The sequence below is a fragment of the Mesocricetus auratus genome, unplaced genomic scaffold (assembly GCF_017639785.1).
Source record: "Mesocricetus auratus isolate SY011 unplaced genomic scaffold, BCM_Maur_2.0 Super-Scaffold_100013, whole genome shotgun sequence".
NCBI lineage: Eukaryota > Metazoa > Chordata > Mammalia > Rodentia > Cricetidae > Mesocricetus > Mesocricetus auratus.
Genome location: NW_024429196.1, coordinates 57,793,377 through 57,808,788, shown reverse-complemented (window position 1 = coordinate 57,808,788; position 15,412 = coordinate 57,793,377). Strand labels below are relative to the sequence as shown.

Here is a 15,412-nt window from a genome sequence, read left to right as displayed (position 1 = left end):
AGAAATCTGAGTTCTTTCCAGAAGCAGGGTTCACTTGGAACTGCCTCACTTTGGAAATCTGTTGCTCCATGGGACACACTGCTGCCTCTTGCTGACAGAGAGCAACCTGTGGCCACAGCTATTAACCTCAGCTCCAATTAGGGGGAGTTTCATGAGGAAAAGAGTGCGATTGTAATTAGTAATGTTCTTTCTTTTCTTCAATTGGTATTGTCCAGTCAAAGCAATACTCTCTCTCTCCTCCTCTCTCTGGTGAGTTGCCAAGGAGCAACCACAATGCAAAATTTCAGGGAAGAAAGAGAGAGAGAGAGAGAGAGAGAGAGAGAGAGAGAGAGAGAGAGAGAGAGAACAAAAGAAAGGAAGAAGAAAGAAAGGAAGGGAAGAAGGAAGGAGGAAAGAAAGATGCCTAAGGAGATGGCAGCAAAAATGTAGAACTGTGACTGACAAGCTGTATTGTTTCACAGGTCCGAGGCACTGCTATGGTTGGCTCTGATATGGTTGTGACTGTTGAGTTCACTAATCCTTTAAAAGAAATGCTGCAAAATGTCTGGTTTCACTTGGAAGGTCCTGGAGTGATGTTACCCAAGAGGAAGATGTTCCGGTAAGTACCAGGACAAGGAGGGAAGCAGTAAAGAGCTGATGGAAAGCTATTTCTTTATGTATGTATGCATGCATGCATGCATGTATGTATGTATGTATGTATATCTATCTGTCTATCCATCCACCTGTCCATCCATCCATCTATTTTTCTATCTCTTTATCTTATATATAATCCCATGAAGATGTCTGACAAGTTGCTGCTCCTTATGAATTATTTCTGTGGGGTATTGTGGAAGCATGTTGGTCTAACACATCTACTATTAAATCCTTTATACCACCTTACTGAGGTAGAAGCAGGGATATGGGACTTTAAGAGGTAGACTGGTTGGCTCCTGTGATAATATGTGAGTAGAGTCAAAACTCTAATCTAACGTGACTCATGCCAGAATCCAAGTTCAGACCGTTTTGTCACACTATCTCTTCAGGAATCTATCAATGCTCCTTGAATATCTTCATTATGTCAATATGATGATGGAAGCTACACCTTATCATAGGTCTTAGCTTTCTAACTCCATCCTACAGATTTTACCAACAGTGACATCCTAGAACTGTTGGCCTCTGTTGCTGTTCTTTTAGTTGAGCCTGAAGAGTTCTAGACTTGGTTCTGTCTTTAAAACAAAGACTAGTTCAGTATATGTAGTAATGTAAATAGAATTCTGCCTTTTCTATACCCAACACCACCATGCAAGTCTGTCTCTGTCACCTTTCTTAACAGACTGACGCTCACATAGCAGTTTATGCATGATCAGGTAACTCTAACTGTAGAGACAACACACCCTTTCTATGTTCACATCTTACCTGTGATCCTAACTTCTTGACTGGCACAACATAAGGCCCATTTCTCTTCATCTGATGACTTGAAAATGTTCGAAGAGAGGTCTTTCTTCTTCCTTGATTCTTCCCTACCAGAGACCAAAAACCTGTCCTTTCTTCATCTTTCCCACCTCTAATGTGATGCTCACTCCCTCCCTCTCTTTACACTCCAATTTGTCAGTGTTCCTTTTAAAGTGTGACATCCAGAATGGATCCCAATCTTTGAGGTTTATTACTTTCATTTCTACCACAAATAAGTCCCTGTCAACATCAATCAATCTAGCACATTTCGTGGGGGTGACCTTCTAAGGCATAGAAAAGGAAGTAAATGACTCTCTATGACCATATATGCTGGAATTTTCCCAATGCCCTTAGTAGAAGTCATCCCTCTCTGAAAGCTGTAGTACAGGCACAGGGTGTCACTCAGCCTTTCTGAAGCACCTTTATAGATCACAAAACACTCCCCACATTTCTTTTCAACCACAATGCTTAAAACTTATGCATCCCATCATTTCAGAGTAGCCTTATTGCAAATACAATACACAATAGAGAAAATTATTTGAGTGCTTTTTGAAAAATGCAAACACAAGCCATAACAACCTCCCTATGCTAATAAGAAAGCTGCAAGGAAAAAAGAATTAAATTAGAAACCAATGCCAGCTAGAGGAAGAGGTCAATAGCAATAGCCCTGCTTCCATCAGAAACAAGAGTCTCCCTCACCCATTCTCACACCTTCCCACTCCAATTAAATGCAGGAATTGCTCAGGCAAAGTGAAACACGTTCTCTTTGCTGAACGGCTGCCTGCCGTATCCAATTTTTCCTTCTTAGTAACATGAGTGTTCTCCAGGGTACCAGAAGGTCCTGTTATACCTGCACTTAGACTGTCCTGAGAATTCCAGCTTGATTGAGGCCAGCATAAGTGCTATGGTTTGTATAAGTAATCCATAATGTTCTATTTGAAAAGTCTTTGGAGGGGAATAGGAAAGAAAGAAAGAAAGAAAGAAAGAAAGAAAGAAAGAAAGAAAGAAAGAAAGAAAGAAAGAAAGAAAGAAAAGACAGACAGACAGGAGTACTTGTTCTGATATATGTTCCTACCAAGGATACGTCACTTTCACTTGAGTCTCAAAGTCTTTGAGCTACACAACCTAGGACTTGAACCTTCTGAGCTGTGAGCAGAAGTCTTTTAACTTCATGAATAGCTTCTGTCAGGCACTTCATTATAGTGACTGAAATCTGACTAATACAGCATGCAAAGGCATGTTGTGACCCATAAAAAAGATAAATCTGCATAGTACAATGACCTACCAAATGGGAGACATAGAGGTCAAAGCTCACAAAGTCTATGGATTTTTGTTAATGTCTGGTATTGGGGTGTGAAGAGTTGTGTAAATCAAGGAAAAGAGGTATGAAGCCAGTCCTCACAAAGAAGATATCCTCCCTACACCTTGGATTAAAGTATTATGAAGCCTGTACAACTAACACCTAAGTTTATGGCAGATGGGCCCAGGGACAGGCAGCTAGGCCTTCTGTGTTCATCAGCTAAGGATGCTATCATAGACATTATATTGGTTGAGAAGTTATATAACAGACCTTTATTGCTCATTGTTCTGAAGCCAGGGTAAGTCCAAATCAAGAGCCAGCTAATTGGGTGCCTATTGAGGACTCTTCTTCACTGGTGTGTAGTCATCTGCTCACCAGGTTTTCTCATGGTAAAGTGAGAACGTAGGTAGGCACTCTGTACCTCTCTTCTAAGTCCTCAAATCTTATCCCAAAGGTCCTACTCTCACAACCACATCTAGTTAATTTACAACAGATGTATTTTGGGAAAAACAAAATATCCAATCCATAGTATAGCTCCGTCTCTTATGAAAACTCAGACCTAGAGTAGAGAAAGCTTCCCTTCTCTCCAAGCAAGGGAAGCTTTCTTCCTCAGAGTCAGAAATCAGGGAATGCAGGGGATGGGGAGACATGGCATCAAAAACATTTGTTCCCAGGACTTGGTCTGTTTCCTCCTGCCTTAAGCATACACATTTTTCAACTAAGACCAGAGGCAACCAGCACCCACTCCCATTGTTAGTATTTAGGCATTTGTACTGGCCTGCCCTTGGAGTTCTGACAGGATACACCCTCAGCTGTAGCCACTAAGAGCACCACCTGTGCCTATTCACTATGTTCCCTTTTAAAAGGGCCCTGCCTGTCTCCTAACCTCCCATCCTCCCATCCTCCCATCCTCTCATCCTCTCACTCTCTCTCTCCCCTCTCCCTCTCCTTCCTCTTCCCCTCTCTCTCCCTCCCTCCCCCTCTCTCTTTCTCCACTTCTCTCTCTCTCCCTTTCCCTCTCCCTCCCTCTCTCTCCCTCCCCTCCCTCTCCCCCCTCTTTCCCTCTCCCTCTCTTTCTCTCTCCCTCCCCCTCCCCTCCTCCCCCTCTCCCCCCTCTCTCTTACTCACACACAAATTCTCTTTACTCTCTCCTGCTGATCCAGTCCCTGGAGGCCAGTGTGCCCCCTCCCCTTTCCCTTTTTTACAATTCCTTTCCTCTAATTAAAAAAAAAATCCTCCACTTGAACTCTATCGCATGGCATCTTTCTCTCTCATGTCGTTTTTGTTTTTTTTTTAATTATAATACCCACAGGACCAGATAACTAGAAGCATACTATTGTGCTTGATGGTACTCCTAGATCTAACTTAAGAGTACCAAATTCATGTAAATACTTGACCCCTCCTGAATAATTCCATACACCCTTCACAAGGCTATAGGGCTCTGGGATCTTAGATCTTAAATATTCACCTCTGTCCAACCTCCAGATCTTTGTCTGCTTCATATCTACTACAGAGAAGCTCTCAACCCTAAAGTAGAGGACCTAGGGCAGGAACAAGTAAGCAGGGAATCAGAACCAGGAATATAGGAAACATTACTGTGACACCTTCCCCATTCAGCTCAAGACAACATTACTGTGTTATTGTGTTGTGGTTTACCTTCTGATACCTGCCTCAGCTGTTCAGAGGTCCTGCTTCTAGTGACCCTTAGCCTTTAAGTTTGATACTTTCAGAATATTAACTATTAATCCTTCTAGATTCCTTTTTGTCTTTAAAACCATAACCAGGTTCAATTAATTCAAAAGGAAAAAAACACCTCTAACTTGGTAATCTGACTTCACACTTAAGTTCTCAGAAGCTAAAAAACGAGACAGAAGAGGAAGCACAGGTGCTTGCAGCTCATTGTGATGATAACTGCATTTGCCCGTGTGCGTTTGGGATGATAAATGGCCAGGACATCCTGATGGCTCAGCACATTCCGCAGCATCATTTTTCACAGCATTTGCACCCAGGAAATAGGTTTATTCCAACATTATTCCACTGACTGCCATGAACAGAGGATTTTTCTCCTTTCTGCTAGGTGTTTATCTATGAGCAAAATGCCCCACGTGTGAATTTTCATATCTGAGTGACTTCATCTGTACACCTATTGTACAGATGGTTTTGATAGCAAAAGCAAAAGAAGAAACAAGGCTGAAGATTTTGTTTCTGTGGGAGGTCATTTCCTGCATTACACCAGTCCAAAGTAGACCCTGAAGGAGGGTAACTTTTTTATGATGTGGAAGATTGACTGATTGTATGGGAAACCCCCGGTGAGAGAATGAGTGGATCCAGGTAGCAACAGCAGAGCTGTTTTGAAATAAATATCATAAATCCACATTCACATTGATTTATTCACTGTACATTAAGAACAAGGTGTGTCTGCACGCAGGCTGTGCACTCTGGCTGTGCACAGAGGAGAAAGGCAGTTTCTTGTTCTGTGTTTGGGGCTGTGTTAAGTGGCTCTTCTGAGCACTATGACAGAACACCTGACAGAAGAAGAATTTATTGAGGCTCCCAGTGTCAGAAGTGGTGGATTATCATGGAGGAAAAGGCATGGCATCTTGGCTCAGTCGTTCTAGTCAGGAACAGGCTATCACTCTCAGAAGTGCCACTCCTAGTGACTCTTCTCTACAAGCTGCCCCTTCCCTTATTGAACGGCTCCACAGCAGCTGGGGACTGTGAGCCCTGTAGTGAACCTTTCACATTCAAACTGGAGCAAGAGCTCATTCCCTTCTTGCCCCAGAGCATGTGGTACAACAAGCATCTGGAATGTACATCGTTTTTGCTGACTTTAGTGATATTCATTTTTTAACATTTTTTATTTTATTTTAAATTTACATTTAAATTAGAAACAAGGTTGCTTCACATGTCAATTCCAGGTCCCTCTCCCTTACCCTCCCCTCCTCCTGCGCCCTCCCACCAACCCCCCATTATCCCCTCATTTCCCAGGGAGGGTGAGGCCCTCTATGGGGGTGTCCATAGTCTGTCATTTCATCCAAGAGATCAAGACACATGACTCCATATTTATTCCTTCTTTTGACCCTGTTTAAAGTGATTCTGGAGTCCCAAAGGCAAGTAGAAACTCATATGACTGCAGCCTTTGGGCTACATATGACTGTCGTTGGCAGTGGCCCTTCCTGGCTATTCCTTCCTAAACTAAGCGTTGCTGCAGTGTCTTTGTCTCTGGGTCGTTCCAAGTGTCCAGGAGAAAGGGCCTGTCTCTGGCCCTTGAGACCTCTTTTGGCAATCAGCAGCACTGACTACAAAATTTCTTGATGCCTTGAGTTCTTCTTTGCTGCGAACAAACACTGTTTTCTGGTCCCCAACACATCTCGCTCTTGAGAGATAGGCCATCATCTTTTCCTCATCACAGTTTTCCCACAACCCCAGCTCCCCTCCCAAGCTGGACACTGTTATGAACAGCCTGCTCTTCCATGTGGTCAGATAAACATTCATTTATACATAGTCACGCACACACCTGGGGAAGAGGGCTTGGCACAGAACTCAGCCTACTCACTAAGGCCATCAAAACTGCTTAAGGTCCCAGTTAACTGATTTACTCATCTATAGTAAATGACCCACTAGCCATATGGTAGTGTCCCCTTCACTTTCTGCTTAGCCCTAAATCATACTAAAGTCCAAGGAATGCCCTTGCCTCGATGTCACTATAACATGATACTCTGGTAAAAATTCCATCAAACTATGAATTTATCTGTTAAAGATTATAGGTGGAAGATCAACTGAACCACTCTTTTGTCATCATGTAACCAAGTAAAAGATTTGGTGCAGCTAAAATGTCAGCTGATGTTTTCTGAGTCTTCCTTATGGAGGAACATAAGCTGCTGAACACAACAAACTTGTGTGCATGTGTGTTCATGTGTATGTGCATTTGTGCATGAATGTTCTTGTGTGTGTGTGTGTGTGTGTGTGTGTGTGTTTACATGCATTTGCATGTGAAGGCCTGAGGTTGACATCAAGCGCCTGCCTCAGTAACTCTCCAGCTTATATATTCATGAAGGGTCTCTCACTGAACCTGGAGCTCACTCTTCTGGTTAGTGGGAGCAGTCAGCCTATTCTAGAGATTCTCTGTCTCAGTCTCCTGTGTGCTGGTATTGCCACACTCACCGTTGTTAGTTAGCTAACTATTTAGTTATTAAGTTAGTCTATTTTTCTGTCTATTTGCTTTGTTTGTCTTGAATTGGGTTCTGGAGATACAAATGGCTAGTCTTCATGTTTTCATGGTGAGCACTTTACTTACCTGGCCATCTCTCTAGCCCTCTGTTATTTAGTCTCCCTTCCACTCTCCTGAAAAAGACTAACCTATTTTCCAGGCAACCCAGTATTTGTCATCCCCAAAGGTCAGAGGAATCTCTTTGTATAACTCTTGCAGGAAGCTCTTCACAATAAATCAACCAAAGTCATTTGCCTTCTTGGAGAAATAAAACCTGTGAAAAGTAAGCATAATGGTCATAAAAGGCATAGATTATAGACTGTAGTATGCAAAGCAATATTCAGTTATAGATCAGAGAATAGAAGATATACCTTGCTCAGACCCCTTCTCTGCCCATATGCTAATTATACAATCTTCAAAAAGTGACTTCACTGGTTTAACAGTTAAGTAGTCACCTAAGAAACTGCATACATATGAACTTGCATATATTATCTCCTCCCAGATTTATATGGATATGTGAGAGGCACCCTAGAGAAGCTTAAGTATATCCTAGCCCTCACTAACACCAATGATCCCCAAGAGGAGGTTTGTCCGTGAGACTTGGGCAAGTCTTTAAGTATAGACTAAAGAGGAAAGGCTACTCAACTGTGAGGATAGGTTAGGGATTTGGCAGAAAAAAAACAGAGAGACACATCGGTAGAAGGAACATGAGCTGGTAGATAATTATAAATATAGATTACAGAGAATGATGATACTTGGTTTCAGGTGATGTTCAGGTATTGTGCCAGAGAGCAAGGTTCATCCTATGAGGGTTAGTGAGAGCTAATGAAAGTGTCAGACCCTCAGTAAGGGCTGCTGAAGGTCCAGGTAGGAATTCAATTCCAGGAGGGAACTGGTGAAGCAAAGATGAGACAGGGCAGATCATTCCCATGGACAAGGCCATGGGGGAGGCCTTGGTGCCAAACTGGAGCTCATAGCTAGGGGTGATTAGCCAAACTCTCACATCCTGTTGGAGACTAGCAAGATCACCCAGGTGAAAGAAGCCATTCTTGGTGGTGCTATTGGTGGCCAGCTTTGCGTAGCCTCACAGAGGGGCCTCAGTTGGGCCATGACTTACTGAATTAGCCAGCTAGGTTGAAGGACCTAATGGGTGGTCCTATGACCATCATCAGCTGAGAGAGAAGAAACAAGTGTCTCAAGCTTAGGTTCTCACAGTTCCTGGTTAAGGTGGAAAGCTGGATCACCAACCTTTTCTGTGCTTTTTATATTTTCAGTGAAATCCGGCCCAATGACACTGTGCAGTGGGAAGAAGTCTGTAGGCCGTGGGCCTCAGGCCCTCGAAAGCTGATTGCCAGCATGACCAGTGACACCCTGAGACATGTGTATGGAGAGCTGGATCTGCAGATTCAAAGACGACCTACGATGTAAATGCCCAGGAGGCTCAAATGGACCTGGGCACCTGGCCTATTACACTCTTGGCTATGAAAATACTAATGGCAAAAAAATAGCTAGCTCTTGCTTTACTTTGGGTATGAAGAATGAGACAGATCACAGCATGGGCATGCTATGTATTTCATAGACAAGCTTTGCCAAACCCAGGCCATTGGACGAGGGAGTTAGTTTTGAATTGCTCCACCCTCCAAAGGACCTGAGCATTAGCTTTAATTAAGCTATAATTAAGCCTTCATAGCTCATAAGAGCAAAAGTCATCATTTATCATTGCAAATGGCTACAGCTTTACATAGCAGAGGGCTTCCCTTGAGCAGGAGGGATGTGTCTAATACCTGGCCTCATCAAGACTTCTGATACCCCACTCAGCCTTTTGGGGTAACATACTCCCCCAAGGGAGTGCATGATTAAATCTTTACAATTCTATTCCCCTTTCTTAGAATCAGGTTGTACCCTCTGTGTTAAAATATTTTTTCCAGGAATTAAGCATGACATCATTTTTCTTCTTGGCAAAGCCAGAGAAAGGTCTTTCATCTTGCACCTGCAGCCAAGGAACTGCCTGCCAAATTTCACAGATTACCTTGTGAGAAGATGTGGCCCCACATTAACAAATTGCATTTGTGGGGAACTTAATCACCTAAGAGGAGATAAGGAAGCAGGTGCAGTGCTCAGATCTATTAAATAATGTAGTTTATGGTGCATTTTATAGGTGTCACATTGTGGCCTGATCAGCAAGGATGAATAACCCCTACTTTAACCCTTTCTGGGGTAGAGGACTAGAAAGTAAGAACACCAATTTGGGATTGGAGAAATGAGGAATTTGTGTCCTCATTTAGTGATTATACTTTACCTGTCTCTCTGAGATCATCTCCTCCACACAATGCCATAGGCCTAGGTTCTTTTTGTTTTTGTTTTAAGACAAAAAATGAACTAGGAGATTTGGCAATTAGACACATAGAAGACCAAACAGATTCTCCCCCCACCCCCGTTTCCTTCATATTTCCTATATCAAGCCCTTGCCTGAACCCTTGGGTACTAAGAAGTAATGTAGGTTCAGCTTTTCAAATGATCAGTGCTACTGTTGACCCAAGGGCAAAGGACACAAAAATCCTTTGCCTTATGTGCCAAGGCTCCGACAAGATTACTGGTGTCTATTTGTAAAGCAGATTTAGAGTTAGAATTTCCCACTGAAATGCTTTGAGTGTGATTTTGGTCAGCTGACTGTGATTCTTAGCCAAAAAATTAAAAAGGGAAGAAAAATACACAGTAGGAAGTAAGTTAGGAGGAAGAAAGCATAACAGAATGCTGTAGTCTATAGCTATGCTCTTCTAAACCATTGAGAGGTTCCTGCATCCTTAGGGCTAACCCCTGGGGGTCAGCAGACTCTTTCTATAAGCATAACTCTATGAAGTCATCTCAAAGCATTAGCATAGAAATCCAAATAGAATGCATTTTGCTAGATTTTAAGCCAGCTTAACCTAGTATAGTATGCTGTTATTAATGAGAGTGTAATAGATGCCTATAATAAAGTTAATCTGATTACATGTACTCAGAAGTAAATGTTGTTAATTTTCAATACTACATATGGCTAAGCTCAACTGCCTGGAAAATTCTTCTTCCCCTGCAGTGTACACTCCACCCTGAATAGGAGGACATGCCTTTGCCCTTTAGGTAAAATGACTAATAGTTATTGATGTTGCTATTAGCAGTCCTTGCCTTCTCTCTGCATTTTGTTAACCATTTTCACTGATGAAGGCAGTGTGCATGCTTAGCTTAAAAATCAGCTTCTAGCAGTTGAAATTTCTCCATAGACATCTTATGCTTATGAACAATTTTACAAAACATCATGATGAGTGGGCAGATAGGCAGCACGGACATTGTCAAGATAAGCACCTATCATGGTGTTAGAACAGGGATGGAAAACATATAAGAAAGTATATCCAGGAACACCTATGGTCATTGCAAACCACTCCAAACAATTGCAACTCAGACAGGGCCTTGGGATTCTTCTTCATCTCCAACAGGAACTGGTGTCTCTAGAGCCAGCACACCAGGTGAAACCTGTTTATCACACCTATCTTAGAACCAGCCCATGCCCATTGATAGCTTAGATTCTATAATGCACAATAATGCTATTGTAGTATGGATCTTGTCTCTCAAAGGTCAATGTAGTCAAGGCTTAGTCCTCTATATGACCCTATTAGGAGACAATAGACTCTTTTGGAGGCGAGGTCCAATGATGGGTCTTCCTGTCATTAGAAGAAATGCTGGTAATCCAGCCTCGTATTCAATCTTTGACTTCTTGGTCATAAGGTGAGTAGTGGCTTTGCTTTTACTGTCTGCCCCAGCCATTATTTATTTACCACAGACCCAAAATCAATGGGGCCAACCAACCATGACTGGCACCTCTGAACTGTGAGTCAAAGGAAACTTGTCTCCGTATTTGTTACAATACTTTTAAGTGGGATAACAGAAATGCTGTCTCTCATGGCCATATTTTAGCAATGATAACAAGTAAAGTGTTTTGGCAGACACCAGAGAATGGGAGTTCCAGCTTCTGCCTGTGTTCAGCTGTCATGATTTTAAGCAAATCCTTCTTCGAGTTCAGAGTTTCGAGGGTATAGTTATGCTATGGAATATGTCAACATTAATAACATATACTAAACAGATAAAAGATGGGTAGATAGGCAGACAGATAGATCAAATTAGACAAATAAGGACAGATTTTATGGTTTTCCATATGCTTACACCTCATCAATCTTGTAAATAAAGCAAATATAACTATTTCCAACCTATTAGTAAAGATATACATCATCAATCTTGTAAATAAAGCAAATATAACTATTAGTAAAGAACCCAGAAAGGTGTGAATCGAATCATGGTGAGTTGATCTTGGGTGATAACAAGCAGTGAAAACAAGCTCTGGCTTCAGAACATTCTTCAGTCTTGTCATCTCCTCAGACTGAAGACTACTAACTTTAAGACTCTGAAGACCTGCAGTACAGCACAAAGACATGTACACACACATAACAGGAGGCATATTAGGAGCAATGGAGTTCGTGTTAGATTCGCTGGCAACTAAAAAGAAAAACAAAACACAGTATCCCCAATGAAAGGTCCTCAATTATGGATGTGCATTCCATGATATTATAGCATGGTCAGATGCAACAAGGTGTCATTCCGGGCAGGTATCAGAGTCAGTCAGGACAACCATCAAGCCAGTCACCTTTCCTGTCATCTAGTCATCACCCTGTCATCAAGCCAAGTACGTAGGTATCCAGGCATCTGCCCATCCTCTTCTCCAGTCACTCACCCATGCATGCAGTGAGAAGTTAGTGCTCCCTGCTCAGAAAGTGTTTATCAGGCAAGGGAGAATCATAACAGAGGAGCAGATCAGGGCAGCTGCAGTAGCACAGACATGCTACAAGAACTTGAGGGAATAAAAAAGAAAGGGCACCTACAGACACTTTCCCTTGTTTCTATAGGATCAAAGGAGGACAGGCCTAACCTGAAACTTGAAAAACAAACTAAAGGGTTTTTCACAGAAAAAAAAAGTTTCTCCAATGGAGGGAAAAGGAAGCATGACCACAACTAACTTGTGTGACAAGATTGTGAGGATGCAACGAGGCAAGAAATGCAGGCATTGTTCAGAGTTGAGCACTGGTCGGAATGGCGTTGCTCCTTCTAGGGTGTGTTTTAGAGTAGACTAAGGTCAGAGGTGTGTGGGGTGACAGGCCTAATTCATATCAATTAAAAATAAGCGATGGGAAATGGGGTACATTAGTGACAGGCCAATTCATATCAGTTAAAAATAAGCGATGGGAAACGGTGTGCATTAGTGGCCTAGTGGATGAAATGGGAGGTGCAATGTAGGAGACTGGATTGTTAAAAATTAAAGGAAACTACAACACAAGATCTTAGCAGACAAAATTGGGACAACAAGATAAATATAATGAGCAAAGATTACTCACTGGTAGTCCAGGATCTTGGGGACAGAGCCATGGTCCCTCTGTCTTCCAGAAAGTGCTCTCCCTCAGCACAACTCCTGCTGAAGCACCCCTCTCCTCAATTCATAATGCTTTCACATGAACATGTACCTTCATGTGCATCTACCTTTCTAGACTTAAAAACAAAAGGCTTTATATAAAATCTGTAAGAATTCACTTTATAAAATTGGATCTTTTTAAAAATTATTGATTGATTCTCTGGGAATTTCACATCACTCACCCCAATCCCACCCATCTCCCAGTCCCTCTGTATTGGCCCCTCACCCTTACAGTGTCCCCCAAAAGAAAAATTAACAAAGAAATAATAAAACTAAGATAAAGACAAAAAGAAGTAATAACATAAAAATAAGTAAATAAAAACACAAATAAGAATATCAATTGTAAATAAAAGTAGACAAGCCAACAAAACAAATACTTCACTCCTTCTTTGCCTCTCCATGTCACCTTGTCTTAGTGGCCCTGGGAGCTGCTGTGTATCAGGCAGTATACCCTTTTGTCCAAACAGCTTTCCTTGAAAATGTTCATTGTGTGATGTGTTATCAGCCAGGTTCAAGGCCTCTGACCTCCAGTACACCATCAACACTAGACCCGCAAGGAAACTGCTGGTACATCCCACTGTTGCCCAGGGTCATGGAGATTCCGTGGCTATGGTTCCACAGAACCAGCTACTTCACATGCTCCAGCAGGTCATAGATGGAGTAGATGTTGGGTGTACCAGCTCAAACCCCTGTATGTGTACCTGAGTGGCTGCTCAGTCTGTCAGTCTAGGCTGCAGGGACCACTCCCCTCAGATGATGGGTGGGGCCAGCTCTCCATAGTCTGTGTTGGGGGCAACTCTCCTATTAGGGGTAGGACCAGCTTCTGTGTGGCAAAGTCATCAGGGCCCATTATCCCAGGACTGACAAGGGGAGTGGTCAGCCCTCCAGTGAGAGCAGGCAACTTGCTCAGCAAGGCACTTGTACTTCAACTCATGGTTCAACACACGGGTCCCTATAGTAATATGAGCAAATGACATCAACAGAGACCCCATCATCGACAGGACCACTTAATCAGACATGGCCATCAGGAGCAGGTTGGGCCTGGATGTCACCTACCAGGTGACAGGGTATGCTTCTGAGATATGCATGGGCCCAGCAGCACTGTAGTCTCCAGAATCTGACATGGTCCCAGGTGATGGTAGAGACTCATAGCACAGTCCCAATGACAACAGGAACCACAGACTGCAACACAGATCCTGATTACAGAAGGGTCATGAAACCAGACATGGCCCCCAGCAACAGCTTAGGATGTTCAATACCCTGGCCATGTGTGGGTGTGCAGTCCACTCAGGTCACCATGCTCCTATCCAAGAAACATCCCTCAGTCACCAACATGACCACAGATGGCAGTCCAGAGCCCAAACCTCCATGTGGCCTTTGGTGGTGACATTGGCTGTAGACATCAACACAGACCTCAGCTATGGTTGGACCATAGACCCAGACATGGTCCTCAGCAGCAGTCTGGGTCCAATGCCACCATGACCCTTGGTGGCAGCACAGGCTACTCAGATCAGCATTACTTTAGCTTCAGGGTGGCCTTCTGCTACCAGCATGAACCCAGGTGGGGTCCCAGACCCTGGGCACCTTCCCAATTCTCAGTGGCAACAAGAACCATGGATATCAACAAAGATCCTGAGATGGAGCCAGAGACCCAGACAAGGCCCACAGACACAGCTCAAGCCTAGAGATCCCCAAGGCCCCAGGTGGTAGCTCAGGCCACTCAGATCAGGATGGCCCCTACAGTGGCATGGTCCTGGGGCACTATCATAACAGTGTGCAGTGGCCCAAACCCCAAGCATCTTCACAGCCTTCAATGATAACAGGATCTGTGGACATCAACACTGATCATGACTGCAGCATGGCCACAGACCCAGACATGGTCCCTGGAAACAGTCCAGGACCAGACAAGCCCAAGATCTGATGTCGCAATGGACCCAAATGACTAGCAGGCCTCCCCCATCAGCCTGTTCTTTACCACCTTTGACTCTACAGATCTGCCTCTCTCCACAGTATATGAATCTCTCTGCCTCTCTTTCCCTTCCATAACCTTCTATACATTTACTAACCACATGGTGTCTGATGGCACTAGACAGACTCTTATCTTCTTCCCTCCCACCCAAAGCAAACTACCCAGGATAGTGTGTGTGAGTCCACCTCTGCCACTTGGTCCTCATAGAACTTGATTTTTAGAAGTATATCACTTGCCCCAGGAAGGTGACACCTCAAATTGCTAAGGTTCACTTCCAGGCCTCCCAAGCTCTCATGGCAATGGGCATTTCTTAGAGGCACCTCACAAACTTGTTTTTGACACAGTTGGTGAATTCCCATTAGTTTTCATAGTGAACACTGCTCTAGAACTTAGGTAATTAATTATTTGAGCAATGCTTCATAGTTCTAAGACTAACCGTGGCATTCCCATGAGTAAAAATTATAAAAATAAACATGCACTGTGCCTGTAACTCAGAAAGGGTACTTTTCTCTCTAAGTTGGCCAAGTTTATTGGGAAAGTGCAGCATGAAAAAGGAATTACAGTCAGATTTAGGGCTCGTTGCATAAAGGAGGCTGATGTGAGATGACTAAGAACTATTGTTATCCTTCTGACAACTGAAAGATGGAGTCCATACTCTGAGCAGCTACGTCTCCAAGAACACCTATTCAAAGGCTTATGTTTTGGGAAAGGAGCAGCTTTTACTTGTCTCTTTGTGTCATTGCGAGATAGTCACATGGGAAAAGCCATATATAGACATTACAGTCCAAATTACCACTGTCAAATCACCAGCATGATATTAAGCTGTCTTGAACCTCAAGGCAACCCATCACCAATGCATGTGACTAAGTGACTGCATTCAATGACACTGGAAGCAGAAGAGTCGCTCTGGCTGATCTGCCCCAGTTCCTGTCTACCAAATCATGATATGGAGTAGAATGATCTGTTTTCACTAAGTGTTGAGAGATGATTTGTAAGTTTGTGAGACCC

At 43.1% G+C, this 15,412-nt stretch overlaps 1 protein-coding gene across 1 annotated transcript in view; it reads left to right on the top strand.

Annotated features, from left to right (window-relative positions):
* Window positions 1-9,938, top strand: part of F13a1 (coagulation factor XIII A chain) — a 178,446-nt gene extending 168,508 nt beyond the window's left edge. The window contains exons 14-15 of the mRNA XM_005066385.4: window positions 462-598; window positions 8,216-9,938. Of these exons, the coding sequence (XP_005066442.1) occupies window positions 462-598; window positions 8,216-8,369 (291 nt within the window). The 3' untranslated portion in view covers window positions 8,370-9,938. The remainder of the gene's footprint in view (window positions 1-461; window positions 599-8,215) is intronic.
* Window positions 9,939-15,412: the final 5,474 nt, after the last annotated feature.